The sequence below is a fragment of the Biomphalaria glabrata genome, chromosome 5 (genome assembly GCF_947242115.1).
Source record: "Biomphalaria glabrata chromosome 5, xgBioGlab47.1, whole genome shotgun sequence".
Classification (NCBI taxonomy): domain Eukaryota; kingdom Metazoa; phylum Mollusca; class Gastropoda; family Planorbidae; genus Biomphalaria; species Biomphalaria glabrata.
Genome location: NC_074715.1, coordinates 31935838 through 31953164, shown reverse-complemented (window position 1 = coordinate 31953164; position 17327 = coordinate 31935838). Strand labels below are relative to the sequence as shown.

The 17327-nt window shown below is 31.2% G+C and overlaps 1 protein-coding gene across 1 annotated transcript in view; it reads right to left on the bottom strand.

Moving 5' to 3' along the window:
* The window catches only part of LOC106073788 (ATP-binding cassette sub-family D member 3-like), a 25466-nt gene extending 8139 nt beyond the window's left edge, over positions 1-17327 (bottom strand). Inside the window, exons 1-18 of the mRNA XM_056031009.1 lie at positions 17190-17327; positions 9385-9430; positions 6872-6918; positions 6145-6196; positions 5768-5856; positions 5400-5469; positions 5214-5240; positions 5030-5100; positions 4641-4764; positions 4436-4492; positions 4276-4328; positions 3440-3529; positions 2953-3022; positions 2729-2798; positions 2447-2544; positions 1977-2068; positions 1712-1806; positions 787-862 (exon numbers count right to left, since the gene is read on the bottom strand). Coding sequence (XP_055886984.1) covers positions 787-862; positions 1712-1806; positions 1977-2068; positions 2447-2544; positions 2729-2798; positions 2953-3022; positions 3440-3529; positions 4276-4328; positions 4436-4492; positions 4641-4764; positions 5030-5100; positions 5214-5240; positions 5400-5469; positions 5768-5856; positions 6145-6196; positions 6872-6918; positions 9385-9430; positions 17190-17305 — 1343 coding nt within the window. The 5' untranslated portion in view covers positions 17306-17327. The remainder of the gene's footprint in view (positions 1-786; positions 863-1711; positions 1807-1976; positions 2069-2446; positions 2545-2728; positions 2799-2952; positions 3023-3439; positions 3530-4275; positions 4329-4435; positions 4493-4640; positions 4765-5029; positions 5101-5213; positions 5241-5399; positions 5470-5767; positions 5857-6144; positions 6197-6871; positions 6919-9384; positions 9431-17189) is intronic.

Below are 17327 nucleotides of genomic sequence, written 5' to 3'. Positions count from 1 at the left end.
AAAAAAAAAAGTCACGTTGGTGTTTCAGCTAACTGACGGTACCAACCTGGTACCAACCCGCCACTCCCTCACTCTCGCGTTCTTCATTTCTAGACATCTAATTGCTATTTAGAACCAATCAACGTATAGATCTGGGCACATTGTGTTCACCCCACCTTTTCTGTTTCCCCTCTCTCCCCACAGGTGGGCTTAGCGTGACCTCCTTGACCGCTTGTAAGCTAGTCTAGAGAGGAGAAAAAAAAAAGGATACGAAATGCGTAACGCGACGGGTTAAAAGCGTATTTGCGTACTGGCGGTCATTTTTGGGAGATTTTGCGTAACGAATACGCATTTTGCGTAACGGTAGGCAGGTCTGTAAAAGACTAATTCAGTGAGCTCCCAGGTAGCCCAGCCATGAGTTCTCTAAATATTAACACTGATGCAAAGACCTGACTTGTGAACTCCATATTTCACTTGACACTAAAATACCAGTGTAAGGCTTAGGTCATGTAGGATAAGACAGAAACTAAGCACTTGTGAAATAAGATGCCTATGTAGAACATCAGGTTGACAACATAAGAAACCATCAGGAGAATGGATGGTGTCTTAGAACTTAACTCATTGATAGCCTAATCAAGAAATAACACTTAGGCCAACACATTCAAACTTGGAAGACAGTTTAAACATCAATAGATCAAGCCACAGTCTAAATAGCGACTAGAAAAAAAAAAAACAGCAATGAAGTTTAGTTTAAAATCATTTACAAACAAATAGAAAAAAAAAACAGATATAAACTTAAGATTTTACTTGATGATGTGATCTTTGATAATTATTTTTCCATTTCCTGGTTTAAGAGTCAGCTGTTTCAAGTTATTTGAAGATCCTGAATAAAAAAGCAAATTTACTTTTAAAAAAAACATTTGAAAATTTTTTTTTACTTAAAAGACCAGAAAAGTTCTTTTTATAGAAAAGATTTTAAGCATTAAACATGCATTTTAAAAAATTTGTATGTAAGGAGTAGACTATAACAACTGCATTAGATACTAATGAGTAAAAAAAAAAGCATTATCACTGATTTTATTATCATGGTAAAAACAATTAAGTACAAAATTATTTAAAAAAAAAAACTGCACAAAAAGCTACTGTGAATTGCAGAAAATGTTATTCAATCATTGACTTCAGTGCAAAAGACTAATTCCTTTTACTCCTGTTAAGGCCTCCGTGCGGTGTTGGTTCTTTGAAATATGACTAGTGTAGATCTACGTCTGACTGGAAGAAACACTGAACTCAAACTACTTCAGTAACACCAGCGAAAGGCCTAAACAATCAAAATATGTAGTCGACGCTGATATTGTTCTACCAATATATTTAATAATCACAAAGGGAATCGTCCGATGTCAGCTATGTTCGTAAATCCGTATATCTATTCTACTGCTCTACACGAAGCGTCTTCTTTGTAGCGTCACTTAGAGTGTTCTTGTTTTTTAAAGATCTGTCACGTCACTTGTCGCTAAGTAAAACTTTCCCCTTATTCCCGAAACAAATAACCCTAACCCTAACCCTAACCCTAAATCCTAATCATGTCATAACACTCCTATTATTGTTATTTTCTAGTTGTATGAGGTAATCCTTGTGTTTATTATAACATTTCCATAATGAGCTTCATTTACCAAAAGATACAACAACCAGTATTTATACATACAGAGTATCAATTCCTTTAATGTTATATTACCTCTACTATTTTCTGTGTTCACCATGGTGCGTTCATAACGCCCAGCATTAAGATCATCCAGCACCTTCATTAGGTCTGTCACCCTGGCAGTAAACCTGCAAATAGCAAGCAAAGATGAAGTTCTTAGCTATAATAATTTATAATATCTTTAATAAAATAATCAACAAAACTAACAAAAATTTCCAACTATAAATTTTATAATTTAACTCAATTGACAGTATATTTTTTTTAACCTTATTTCAGCTGATTGTAAAAACAAACAAACCCTGCTAATCTTGTTAACTCTCTGCCAGCCAAAACTATTCTTCCAATAGCTTCTGCCATCTTGACTAACATTCGACCACTTTTGAAATAGTCCTAGAAAGAATAGATAACCTGCATATTACATTGAGGATTACTTTAACCTAATTAAATAGAGCTCTTTTTTTTGCCTCGCTACTGAAGCATAGAAAATATTGCTTGAATCATCCAGAAAAACGAATGACTTAGTGGAGTTAAAATCTCTAATAAACTGAACATACAACATTTTGAGGATCAACTGAAAAACTTGTTCATAAATGAAATTTTTAGTTAAGAAAATTCTGTACCACTGACTCCTGTTAAAAAAAAAGCTAGCATAATAATTTATAATTTAATGATTACCAAAGGTTTCTCAGTGCTAATGCAAAAACTTAAAGAACTACTGTAATAGGCAAAGGTAGGTTGTGCAGTTAAGCAAAATTATCAGGGTCTTACCTCAAGACGCTCACTGTGAGAAGAGTTCATGTGTCTTGGGTGATTTAGGTTAAGGAATGGTCGACTTACAACCAAGTAACCAACTACTGTGGCAACATCTGTAAACAAAATATATTTCATCCTTAGAAAATAGTTTCTAAAGAGGGACATATTAACGACCTGCAGTCAAAGATGCTTTATCGTTGTATAACATCCCCAAATTATATTAGTTAAAAACCCATTAAAAATTAGTATTTTTAAACCCAGAAGCTAATAAATGTTTGGAAAAAAATGTTCACATACATTTAGCAATGATGTTATCAACAAATCCCATCTGAACTCTGAAATGGATGAAGCTACGAAGATGGTCAACCTAGAAATAAATGTAAAACCTAGTAAAGCTGACAAATGAGACTACATATTTTGAAATTCATCATTTACAATAATAATACTATGAATACATATATTTTTTTTAAATGGTTAATCTAAAATCAATGCAAATAATGAACAATGCAATTATAACTCACTAATTTATGGAATGTGCTAGTAATAATGAACTTTTCTCTGTTGTTGCCTTGATAGAAAGCAATCTCTTCACTGGGGATATAAATATATTACATAATATTCAACAGTTCAAATAAGACAACTAGAAACCAAAGAGATCCTAATAAAATTAAGAATACTTAAAAATCAGTCATTAAAACAGTCAAGTGCCACCATTATATTTAATAACATGTGGTTGTAACACAAATATATTCAATAACAACATAATGGTAAAATATGTACTAACAGAAACTTATTCTTTTAGATGTTCAATTTAAATTTAAAAATAAATAAATTATTTATTTTTTGTTCCCCATCTGTGTTAAGTAATTCTGAAACTGTATAATTAGTAAAAACTCTTTTTTAGTTTTAAGTTATTCTAAAACACCACATCTTAAAACATTACACATTTTTTTACAGACATAAATGTAATTCTGCATAAGCAGTAATTTATCCAGTCTAAAATATTACCTATTTGTGATAAGCCTAGAGTTGACATAGCGGTACTCCCCTTCTAGTTTTTGTTCTGATACTGTCATACGCCCCACAGGTCTCCTCAACCTACAAGTTCATGAGAGAAACTGTTTTAGGCTTCACATAATTCATGCATACAAATTAAAGGGAATTTTTTTTTTCAAATTTTGAGTTATTGACCTATTTAAGTTCTGCTTAAAAGTTGTAATAGTAAACAACGTACCATTTGTATCACATGATTAGAAACATTTCTATTTAATAAATTAGAAAGTAAGTTCTTTACATGTAAAAAAAAAAAAAACAGGATGAGATTTTGTTTTTAGACATTGCCTACGTCACTCCCCTCTAGATATAACCAATCTCATCGCTTTGGTATCTTCTAAATAGGTCATGAAGGTTACAAACACTTCATTCTTACAATGTTTGATATTCATTGATATAGTGTCACACACTTTTATTTAATCAAGAGACCTAGATAACTATCTAGACCTAGACTATAATTTTAACTTGATCCATGACCCCGCCAATAAAGTAAATAGACTGTGTGTCAGACTGATTTTAACAACCTGGTCAAATATACATACATAGTCTACTATAGAGTGTAATCAACATTTCTGATGTCACATAGAAACCCAGTGAAAATCTGACTGTTTTGGGTGCGCAGAAAAATTACATCAGAAAAACATCAATTACTAAGTTATTTTTTTAAATAAAGAAAAAGAATATTCTTTATTTGTAAATCATAACACATAAATCAAAAAGTGTTAAAAACCATTTGAGTTTCCCTTTAAAACTATTAGTATGTGCATAATATAAAACAATACAAAATATACCTTGTAAGGACAGCACCAGAGAAAGCCAGATAAAGCAACATGTAAGTTGGGCCCTGTGAAGATCGAGACATAGTCATAATTATATTTTTAAAACAGACATTTTTTAATGCTAGAAATATTTTATGGTATTTTGTTACTATTATAAAGAAGTCATCCTTACCATTATGCCAATGGCACCAGCTAATTTCACTGTGTATAGAATGACATCAAGTATGGGCTGAAAAAACAGAAAAGATCATTTTAAATTAGAGTTTAGACATAAATATCTTTGGAAACATTTCATGAATATAATTAAAACAATTACTTATTTTCCTATATTGACTTTGTTTGTTCACTACTAGAAAGAAACTGGTATAAAACCAGACCTTGCTGAGATTTGAATAGAGCTCGGCTACACAGTCACAGAACTTCTCAGCATCTTGTGTTAAAAGCTGGTCAGCGTTAGATATACGATTGTCTAAGTTGCTCATTTTATAAAATGTGAACCCCCTGTTATAAAAAAATAAATGCACAATCACTAACAAGAAAAACATTAAAAAATACTTTATTAAAAAAAACACATCTCTTTTATATAACTTGGAGAGCAATTATTTTTGTCTTTATAACTAATGAATGTTAAATTTAAAAAATGGAACATTAATCACCCCCCCCCCCCCCCCTGGTTGACCAAATGTATAGATCTACAAGACTATAAAATTACAACTTTATAGATCTAGATTTAGAAGACAATGTGCAAAATGTTCCTATGACTTACTTTAAGTATTTGTCATACAAGTATTTGGACAGTCTGATTCTGAATCTCAATTTTAACATGTTCAGTCCATACTGCAACAGAGACAGAAGACACTAAAGCAAACATTCTACTTAGCAATATACTCAACATATGAAAAGGTAACTTTTTTTTTAAATTCATCACACATGAAATATAAAGTACTCACTTTTAGCAAATTATTAACAACAGATATCTGAGGATAAAAAAAATTAAGTAAGAAACTGTGATGAACTTTCTTAAAAATTAAATTATTCTCAAGTTAATAAGTGTTATAATGGATAACAAGATAAAAACTAAAATATTTTATTTCTTTTAAACTAAATTAGCTACCAAAAAACAACAGGCTACTCACCACAGGCATGGCATAAATGAACTTCAACAGAAGACCTTTAAATTGCTCAGCATCTCTGCCAATAATTGAACTGCAAACAAACAATTCACAAATTGACTATAATGTAAGGTCATAGAAATTTGGACAATAGTTTAAAAATTCTAAAAACAATACCAGTTTCATAGCACCATAAGAGCAAGATTACATGTTTCTAGTGCTTTGAATGCAATAAAACATTTTGAATGAAATTTATGCTTACTTGTAATATTTTTACTTTCAGTTTGTTTGACACAATTTTTCTCATATGCCCCCCCCCCCCTTTTTTTTTTGTTAGTTTGTTTTGATGTTTCTCAACAATTTAGGATCTCACTATTGCTGATAAAGCTTACCTTTCAATAGAAGTTCCATTCTGAATCATCCAAACATCAGCATAGGTTCTAGCCACCAGACTAATAGCTACAATTCCAAGGTATGCAGTCTAAACAAATAAGAAACATAGACAAATTGACTTAGAAATAAAAGTAATTAAATGAAGAGTTTTTCTATTGGACAAAAAATAGCATGTTATAAGTGTTTGAAAAAAAACTGCTGCTTTAAAATTTTAGTAAAATTTTAATTTCAGTTGTTCCATTCGTAGTACAAAAAGCACTAAATATGAAGAAACTCTATAATAAGATTAAAATCTTTTAGACATTACTACCAAGACACTACAGTTATCTATCTTACTATGACTCCTACAAACAAAAAAAAAATCATTGAAAGGTACCTCAATTGTAAATATCCCAGGAATGAGAACTTTCAAAATTTTTGCCAATCGTCTGAAAAGTTACAATTTTAAAAGACAATATTTTCAATGAACTTCTAACCTGTTTTTTATAAAAATCACATAAACATAATAATTTTCAATATTTTTTTTTTTCAAAGACTCGTTTTTTTTTTTTTATTAAACATATTGTAAGAATGTTAGCAGCACCCCCCCCCCTTTTTTTTTCTATAGCATACATTAAAAAAAAAAAAACACAATCATTATTTTTGCACATAGACTATTTCAAAACTCCTCTCAAATCTTCATATTCTTTTAGAAAGTAATCAAGCTTGATGAGGAGCCAGTTCCATGTCTTCAAGCCAAGTATAGAGAAATCTCTCAAATTCTGACATAATATTTTAAATTTTGATACCAAAGTGTTGCCACCTACAATAAATGAGCTGTGGATTAAACATTAGAGAGCTCTAACACAATCAGACTTTTGAGTTATCAGCTAGGCATTGCTGGTTTGTTGTCATAAAAATAATAATAAGCCGTTTTTGGATCATTAAGTTATTCATTTATGTTTTTCTTTTAAAAATTATTGAACCTAGAAATAATTACTTCACATTTTGTTTTTTTTTAATAAATCAAAATATATTTATTATTCATATTATGCAACAAATAGCTGAAAATATAATATTAGCATCATTTTATGTATATACTTCAGCACAACAAAAATACTCACGCAAAAAATACAGCATTCACCACTGCCTTTTCTTTTTTCTGGCCATGCTACAATAGAAAAGATTAGATGTGAACAATTTTAGATTTAGTATGAGTCACAAAAGTGTAGGTGTGGGGAGTGTTGCTGTGAAACAAACAAAAAAAAAAAAAAGAGCCAGTTTTGTAATTTTATGAAATAATTTATTTTATAGTCTAGATCAGTGATGCCCAAATTATGTCCCACGAACTTGTGGTTTTATCTGGCCTGCCAAAACATAGGCACAATGTACAGAAAATCCCCACTCCACAAAAAAAGATGTTTAAAACAGTGATCTTTGCCTACATGGGATAAATGGCTTGGTACCGATAATTACTAGTTATTACTCTAGTACTATAACTAGATTCATTGGTTTCTAATGAAAATGGTCTATTGTCTATTTTCCTTTTTTAAAAAAAAACATTTTGGTTGATATGGCCCACAACATGGAAGTCAGTAATTAAAATGGCCTGCCATCTGTTCTAGATGGTATAGCAATAAAGTTCTATTCTTTGTATATGAAAATTATGTTTTCAGAACAAATTATAAAGAATTGGTTTAATTCTCAACAATTACATTTGCTATTTATGTTTTATCCTGAATTAATAAGGATTTTGTCTTGGTCTATTTAGTTCTTTTTGATGAATCTGACAAGTAAATGACAAAAAAAAAAAAAGTAGTCTAATTCTAGTTAATTAGTAGCATTCTATTTCTAATAACAATGTTCAAATTCCTACATTGTACATCACTGGCACATTAAGGATGCTCTAAAAGTACATAAAGTAATTTATTGCTATTTATATCAAACTATATGAGACCAATTTAAAGAAAATATCTGATGTGTAAATAACCCTTTTTTTTTTAGATGGACTCTATAAATTGCAAGGTGACTCTCATGTTCCACCCTAATATTTTATTTCAACCAACTGATTTAAAAATTGGTTTATTTTGATTTTTAAGTAAAGCCAAAACATGTTAACAGTTTAAAATTTAACAAAAAAACTAAATAACTGTGAAATGCACTGAAATGTATTAATCAATTAGTTGAAGCCCTCAGATTATGACATTGAGCCCATGCCTCTATTCTTTCATTTCATTTGTCTACATGATTTTATAACAGAGATTCTTTTATTTTATTATTTTAAAGTCCCACAAAATATTTCTCTTAAATTTTGATTAAACATGTTTGGAAACAACAATTTTTTTTTAATGAAAAATAAATAAAAGTTTAATAAATAATTTTAATCAAATGAAAATACTACTCATTATCTTTTCAGCTAATACTTTAAAATAAAAAAAATTGAAACACAGTTTGACTATATTTAGAGTAAAAATTGTTGCATTTCCTCCCAAAGTACCTCTGATCTAATTAGGTATTTCTGTTAATGAAAATCTTTTATAGGAAATTTAAAATGGTCAAATTTATAAAAGAAAAAATTTGTTTAACAATCTTATCAAATGAATAAATGAAAGTTAAAGAAAGCGACCAAGTTACATTATTACCCAACATTTATGTGTTGACTATAGGAAAAATGAAGACATACTACTTATTACAGCAATTTGAGAAACCAAGAAAAAAATCAATATAAATATGCTAATTGTTCATGAACAAGATATGAAAAGTAAGCCTAGTAATAAATGTTTAATGAACAGCTCAGCCCCCCCCCCCCATTTTTGTTTCCCAAGGAGATTACTATGAATAAACTACAGCTGGCATGCTAACCATCCCCTTGCTTCATCAAGTAGCTAGACAAGCCTTTGTTTGTGTATAGGTAAAGCTTGAAATATTATTTAGTTTTGTATTAAATTATTTTAGTCCATTAGAGAACTTTGAAAAAAAAAAAAAATGAAGTAGGACAGTGAACATCAGATGGACAATAAGTTTTCAAGTAGCCCCATGAATTAGGATGCAAACAAAATTAAGAACTAATGAAGTTCAATATTTAAATACTGATGACAGTTTGATCATAATACCTGAGCAATTAGAGAATAAGCCAATGTTTCTTAAAATTTCACTTATATTATGATGCCTAGTGACCAAATTTTTTTTTTTTTAATTGTCTGCTAGGGGGTCTGGAGGTGGGGTGAAAGTTGCCCCAATGGGGACCAGGACAGAGGAATTTCACAAAGTAAACTTCAGAAATTCATTTTCCTGACATATAACATACAATGTAACATATCTCCTAGTGAGAAGAGTGCAGGTCAAATTAAGAAGGGGTGACCAGGCTGATAATAAAGTATTCTTCAAAGCAGGACTGTTTACACAAAAGACACCAATAAACTGGAAATAATTTAAATGCTAAAGATGAGTTGACTCTGGAATCATTAGTAATAATAATGTTTTTACTTGATTAATACTCAAATATGCTTTTTAACTACAATGCAAAAACAACAGATTTTTGTCTTTGAGTAACTTCGTTGTGTCCTTATGGGGGTGCCCCAGTTTAAAAAATGCTATACAAGGCAATCAGTTATCAGTGATTCACCGAAATACTTACTTGAGCTATAACAACTTTCACTTCCTCTTCTTGACCATCAGTACTTCTGTAAGTAAGATTGAAGATTAACTTCAAATGATAAAGTAGCTAAAAGAAGTTATATATATCGAAAGCCATTCAGTCTGTGTCACATTTTTATAAGTGAACTCAGATAATTTGTAAAAAAAAATATTTATTTAAAATTACTTTAAAAAAATATTTTAAAATTTTGCAAACAGACACTTTTTTCCTTACAAAGGAATTTTTTGTAGTTATTTCTTTTTTTTTTGGGTAGAGAAATGAACAAATAACAAACATTAATATTTAGTAAAAATGGTTTAAATGTTGTTTTTTCCTTTCTTTTATTATTTTTATCTCTAACAACATGCAAGCTATTTAATAGCCAAAAGTGTGTACAAATGGATAAGATGTGGTACGCTTTAGATATCCTATCAAAGCAATTTTTGTTTAGAGCAATTTCTTTAATTCAATCATAATTGTGATTTTTTAAAGCGTATTTTAACCCAATAGTTCATATTTCCAGTTAAGGAAAATCCTTCCCATACCCTAGGCAAAGAATAAAAAAAATCATTTAAAAAAATACATTATGAAAAAAATAATAAAATTTAAGATCTAATACTAATAAATTAAAACAAACAACTTAAAAAAAATAGAAATATACGTCTTATTAAAAAAAAATATACATAAAATAGAAAAATATGTTTAAAAAATATATATATAATATATATACTTTTTAATACACATTTAGAATTAAAAAGCTTAAAAATACTAATTTTCCCAGGTGAGGGCTTATGCACTGGGGACATAGCCTGTTTGAAAAAATTCTATTTAAACAATAAAGATTCTTCCAAATTTTACTACAAATAGAATAAATTATCTCCAAAATGATTTGTAATCACCCTTGCAATGAGACTAGAACAATTTTTTAAAGTTTAAAGCAAGCATATATATTGAAAAGGGGATTTTAGAAACACTCTATGATAATTTAGGACAAAAATGAGAAAACGTTCCCAAATGCAGAAAGAGGTAAAATGGGTTTAATGCATGATAGGTAAAAAAAGGTTAAAAAAAAAACAATGGAGAAACAAAATGAAAACGCCAATGACTTTTTCTAAAGAACCTTGTTTCCTTTTTTAAATGAAAAAAAATGATGATGTTGGTCATAAACTAGCCATTACATAAATAGCATTGCAAAATCAATTGACCAACGTTCCTTCTTTCAGGCCTTATAAAATAAAAAACATGTGCTTGGAAGACATCATAGATCTAACAGATTTTCTGATTTATTCAATAGTAATTTTTATTTGTGTGTTTCCCAAACGGTCCAACAAAGACTAAGGGATCTAGGTGAAGGTAAATTGTTTTTTATTTTAAGTTTTTAGTGTTAATTTTTCAAACAAGAGTCCAGATCTACCTAGACTGCCTTACTATGTCTATGGGGTCTAGATTCTAGCTCTACTTCTAGAGCTAGGCCCTCTACTCTAGGCTGTAGACACTCTACAAGAAAGCATAGAATAGTGAGTCTAAAAGCTGAGTATATACATCTAATCTACACTCCACCCTGTTTTGCCTAGTCACTCAGTTCAGTCTCAGCAGTCAAACTCAGACTGTTTTTCAGTACTCCTGACTTGAGTCTGATGTGGTCCTGTGGGTGACAGTAGACTAGAGGAGATCATCTAGAATATCTAGAGAGAATCTAGACTAAATCTACTAGATCTATTCTAGAGCTAGAGTGTCTAGAGTCTAAACTTCTTCCTAGATGTAGATTATCATATTATATGATATATCATTATATGATTATTCATTTATTGTACATTGTCTTGGACTAGACTAGAGCCACTAGACTTCACTATGACTAGAGTGACTAGAGTAGAGCTAGAATCTAGATCTAGAAACTAGAGTAATTACTAGAGAGACTCAGACTGGGCCTTTTTAGCCGTTTAAATAAACTAGAAAATGATTATTTTATTATCCAATTTAGATTTTAGATCTAAATCCTAAGTCGGCTAAGTTTGAATAAGTTTTTACTAAACAATTTTCAAGTAAAATGACTAAAATTGACTAATACTTATAATAGAAACTAGAATTACTAGATCTAGAGTAACTTACATCTATCAAACACCTTTGTTTTAAGGTACTTATCGAACACCCCATTGTATTTTTTAAAATTCTCCTTTATTTTGATGATTATGACGAAACTAGTCCATTCCTATTGTGCATCGTCCATTTCTTTATAGTTAAGTTATATTTAGTTTCATTTTCACCCGAGGATAATTTTTTTACTTATATTCAAAGTGCATTGGTAATATTGGTATAAAAATTGACCTCTTGGGAAGAGTGAAGTGAGTCTCGGGTTAAGGGTATTTTTTAATGCCAATGATGCTTCAGCTCAACAAAACCTATATAATACGCTTCTAATTAGGCTGAGAAATATTTGCAACTATTTTATTTAAAGTGTCCTTTGCTACCTAAACATGAAAATTGAGGTTTAAAAGGGGGTGTTCGATAATAGCTGTTTTTATGTAAGCAATCTCAGCTTCGTAACATATTGAACACCATTTTAATGTTAAAAATAAACATCAAAGGGATATAACCCAAAGAAGACAAAATATTTAAAATATATATTTTTTAAGTGTTATTTTTTAAAATAATGTAATGTAAAAGTACATATATAAATTACCCATGTGTTACAATTTGTATCAGCTATTTGTGGTTACATCGATATGCACTGATTGTACCCATTTTAAAAGCTTGATTTTATGACACATATAGTTTGATGCTATTATCATCGTTGTGATGACACAGAAACAACAAATTCAGAATATAACACAGGAACAATGAATTTAGAATATAGAATATATCCAGCTGTGTTTTTTTTTTTCAGATGCCCCATTCTATTAACTTCTGAATTATGTGTTATAAACAAATACCTAGCGCATGCGCTTGATGTGAAGAGATATTAATAAAACGAAAGGTCTAAGGAGGAGGTATAGAATGTAGATATGGTATTTTGAAATAAAAATGTCTTTGGTAGGTAAAAAAAAAAAGGGGGGGGTGGGGGAGAGAAACAGTTAAGAAACTGTATCCAGAGATCATCAATAATTGATCGACCATTAAAATGTGACGTTAGCCTCAAAGAGTCAAACACATAGTCAGTTGTGCTTCTTGATCTACACATGTGGAGCAGGGTCTATAAAATTATATATATATATATATCTTACCATAAAGTATGATAAAGCTCATAATGCGCTACAAAGACACTCCTTTGAAACATCACAAATACTCAAAATAATAACAATAACACATTTAACCACTCTCTTACACCCCCTTACCCGCGCTTTCTTCTTACGCAATTCCACTCTCCAACATTCACACTTTTTCAGTGCAAAGTAACAACGTAAATTTCAAGACTCAATCCAAACGCAGCCACCAGACTAACACACAACAAAAAAAAAAATGGTCAGTGATAGCCCAACACACAGGTGTAAACCAGGCCACCAACACAGCCCCAAAACATTGTTCAAGTTGTAGTAAGAACAATGTTGAGGGGAAAGGGGAAGGAGCCATCATTCGAGTACCTACGGTCAAGCCGCTAATTAGGTCACAAACACTAGGCGTGATAGATATATAGATATGTTGTTTGTGTGTGTGTGTGACAAATACTAAGCGTGCTCTAAAATACAGTGGTTTTTTTTGGTCAACCAGGTGGTTTAGGGAGGGCGGACCTACCTACATCTATAGGTAACAGAGCTCGCAAGCTACCATAGCTTTTCAGCACCCCCCCCATTCCCCGCCCAGATCGAAAAATATCTAGCACTGACTTTTGGGCTGTTACATACACTGAGCGTGCTAGATCGGCGGCTAGTTACGTAGGGCCGCATACCGTATGTTTTGTTTTTAGGTCAACCAAGTAAACTGTTGTGTCCTGCAATGGCTTGGGAAGGGCGGGATTATCTATTGGCTACCAAAGCTTATTAGGCTCTCCCTCAAATAAATAATATCTGGATTTATTAATGGCCTTATGTCTCAAAATAGCGTTACTGGGCTTAGCACCGTCAGTTTCTAAGCAGAGCTGATCAGTGATAGATTTCTTCGATGTGGACCATGTGAAAATGACTAAAATCTGTCTGTCTTGACATGGCGTAAAAAGAAAATGATATAAATAAAAAAAAATAGATTATAACACTTTTGAAACACCATACTTTTCACAAAATTTTAAGATTATAACACTTTTAAAACACCATACTTCTCGTGTGTTTGATAAGTTCTTAATATGTTCGATAAGATAAGATAAGATAAAGGTAAAACAGTGTTCGATAATTTAAGCTTTTGAAATCATCGACCTGACCCAGTTTAAAATCAAATATAAGTTTAACTTTGAGTAGTAATTACTAGTAATAGAATAAAACATGTCTACTTTTTAAGAAAAATGGATGAGGAGTTCATAGATACAATCAGTTTTTTTCTAGGTCTAATTTTTACGGAGATACACAAATTCAAACATAAAAAATGTCGGCGACTGAGCTTAACTTGTTCGATAAACGTAAGTTACTCTAGATCTAATAACAGCACACTAAATTTATATTTATAATAACTTATACTTATAGATCTAAGACTAAGGCGGTAAGTCTAAACTACACTTACTCTTAATTCTAAATTCTATAAGTCATAATAAGTAGTACTAGATTTATAAATAATAAGAATAAGACTCAACTGACAACTCATATATGATATTGTTCTAAGATAGTAATAACTTATTATGACTTATAGATTCTAGATTAATTTTGAATACTTTGATTAAAGGGAAACTCCGATAGTTTTTCAAATTTTAGTTATTGACTTATTTAAATTCTGCGTAAAAAGTTGTAATAGTAAACATTATATCATTTTTTATTTAAATGCTCAGAAAATTTTATATTTAATAAATTAGACAGAAAATTCTTCATGCCCCAAAAAAAATGGGGTTCTGAGAGATTTTGTTTTAAGTTATTTCATGCGTCACTTCCCTAAACAATACTGAAAGAGAAACTTGATTTAACCAATCGTATCGCTTCATTCTTACAGTAGCTGTTAGGCTGTTAGGCTGTTAGGCTTAGTGACGGCCTAGTCCAGAGCTATGATACAGTTATATATATATATATATATATATATATATATATATATAAATGTATAGATAGATCCAAAAGCATTAGGATAACCAGCTCGAGAAAAAAAAGTAACATTTTCATCTAAGCCTCTCCCTATCCCAAGAAGTAAATAGATCGTGTGTCTGAATGATTCGAACAAGCTGGTCAGTGTAAGGCTAGTCGAGACTACGTGTAGTCGGTCATGACAAGACAACCAAGCGATAGTGTTTGTTGTGTGTTGAGTGGTCTGGCGAGAAAATACACACTGCCGTGATTAGTCAAGCATGTAAATCTACTTTTAATACGCATATTTTCTTTGCTTACAAGATCCTAGATCTGCATAGACAAAGATATATTTCTTTTACGAGAATGTAAACTTTGCTGTATGGTCTCCTGTTATACAATAAGTCAATAGATTAAAACACCTTTGTGACGTCACATACAGGGTTAGTAGCACTTTTCCATGACAAAATTTTAGGAGATTTTAGGAGGTTTTTTAAGGATGAAATGTATGATGTGTGTGTGTGTGTTTCCTATCCGTTTGTGTGATACATAGTAAAACATACACAAAACTAAGCATTTATCAAATCAATTATTGTTATTTGATTTTTAAAATAATAAATATCTTGCCAATATGCCACAGAAACAATGTTATCAGCTGTGGTATGTCCACAGAAAATGTAATGAAAGTTATCTTTTAATCTAGTAACAACTTGACTGTCTTCCCAAAACCTCAAACAACCATTTTTTTTCAAAGATTTATTTAAAAACATTACAAATGGTTACTTTTCCATTTTTTTAAAAATAAGAAACATTCTTAGAGATGCCTTATTCATGATGTATATTCTCTGTGATGGAAATGTACATTTTTAGTTCCTATGTGTATCTTATAGATACTAGAGTCATGGTGTGCATTTGAGGCAATGTTTTATTCTTCTATTAGTTAACTTAAATCCTTTTCATAAACAGAGCCAGTAATATATAGGGCAATATTGGCCTATTTGAATGTTTAGTTGACATTTGCTTACTAAAAAATGGCTTTTGGATTGGGGGGGGAGGGGGGTTAGACCTATTCGCGTTTTTTTCCCTAGCAGAATCATTTTCAACCATATAGTTTCCCTGGCTTTTTACGAGTGAAATAATTTTTACGGACTTTTCACAGCTGTATGAGAAATATTTTCGTTAAATCTACAGTAGATCTAGACTCTTGATGTAAGTCACTAAAATTCGCGGACTTTTCAGGGATGTGAGAGAAATATCTTCACTATATATATTCTAGTGATTTAGCGTAAATCTAGAGTCTAGATCAAAGTCACGAAAATTTGCGGACTTTTCACTGCCGTGTGAATATTATCTTCACTAAATTTTACAGAAGATCTAGACTATAAAGCTAATTCATTAAATTTTGCGGACTTTTCACGGCTGTGTGAGAATTATCTTCACTAGATTCTAGTGATTTAGAGTAAATCTAGAGTCTAGACATAAGTCACTGAAATTCGCGGACATTTCGCGGCTGTGTGCGAATTATCTTCACTGAATATACCGTAGATCTAGAGTCTAGATCTAAGTCACTAAAATTTGCTGACTTTTCGCAGCAGTATGCGAATTATCTTCACTGGATATACCGTAGATCTAGAGTCTAAATTTGCGGGCTTTTCACTTCTTTGTGCTAATTATCTTCACTAGACTCAAAGTGATTTAGCGTAAATCTAGAATATCTAGCATATTTCTAGAGTAATCTAGACATTAGATGTATCGAGATCATTAAATTGACAAAAATTCACTGAGTTTTCAGGTTAGGTGTGAATTATCTTCACTAGATCTAAATTAGAACTAAAACTAAATCTAGATACTATTACAGTTACTAGATACTAGCTAGATCTAGAAGATTTACGGACTTTCCACGCGAAGTCACTCTTAGTCTTACACTTACAACAAGAAGATTTTAGGTGAGGGAGGGCCCGGAGGAGTGTAGCCTACAAATTAGTCTTGTAATTGCTCTAATTATAGGCAATAGTCACTACAGACTAGATCTAGCGCGTCTTTAGTGGTAACAATAAATGACTTCAGAAAAATACTGCCAGGTGAAATGCTTGCTTGGTCCAAGGCCATCCATCTTCAATCACGAGGTCGCGCTTCACAAATGGGTGAAAGGCGGTGTAGACGCGTCACTGGTCAGCTCATTAACACAGCCAGCCCGTAAGGTCATGCGATCAGAATGCCTAGTTACGCTGTTGTTTTCCCCCTCACATTTTTAGCAAGAAATAAGCAAGATTTTTTTTTTTTAAATATTGGGTAAAAATTTTAGGAGAGTGGACAAAATTTTAGGGCAATTTTTAGGAGAATTTTAGGAGACTTTTCATTTTTTAGGAGATTTTAGGAGTTTTTAGGAGCGCTACGAACCCTGCACATAGAAACCTGGTGAAAGTCTGACTGTTTTGGATGCGCAGGAAAATTACGTCGGAAAAACATCAATTACTAAGTTATTATTGCAAATAAAAAAAAAGAATAATATATTCATTATCTGTAAATCAAAACACATATCAAAAATTGTCAAAACCATCGCGGAGTTTCCCTTTAAGACTGGGTCACTTTGAGTCTAGATTCTAGATCAAGTCAAAATCTAGAGTGAGCTTATATATAGATCTAGATAGATCATGAATTTAGATTTATGCAAACCTTTTTTGAGTTTTCTGTGTTATTCGCTTGTATAAGAAATAAGTGGCTATGCCGGCTGCCGTTATTAAAGCAGAGTTTTTAGGAGTGAACTTTAGAAGTTTACTCTGTGCCGCCATGTTTATTGGATGATGCCAAGTA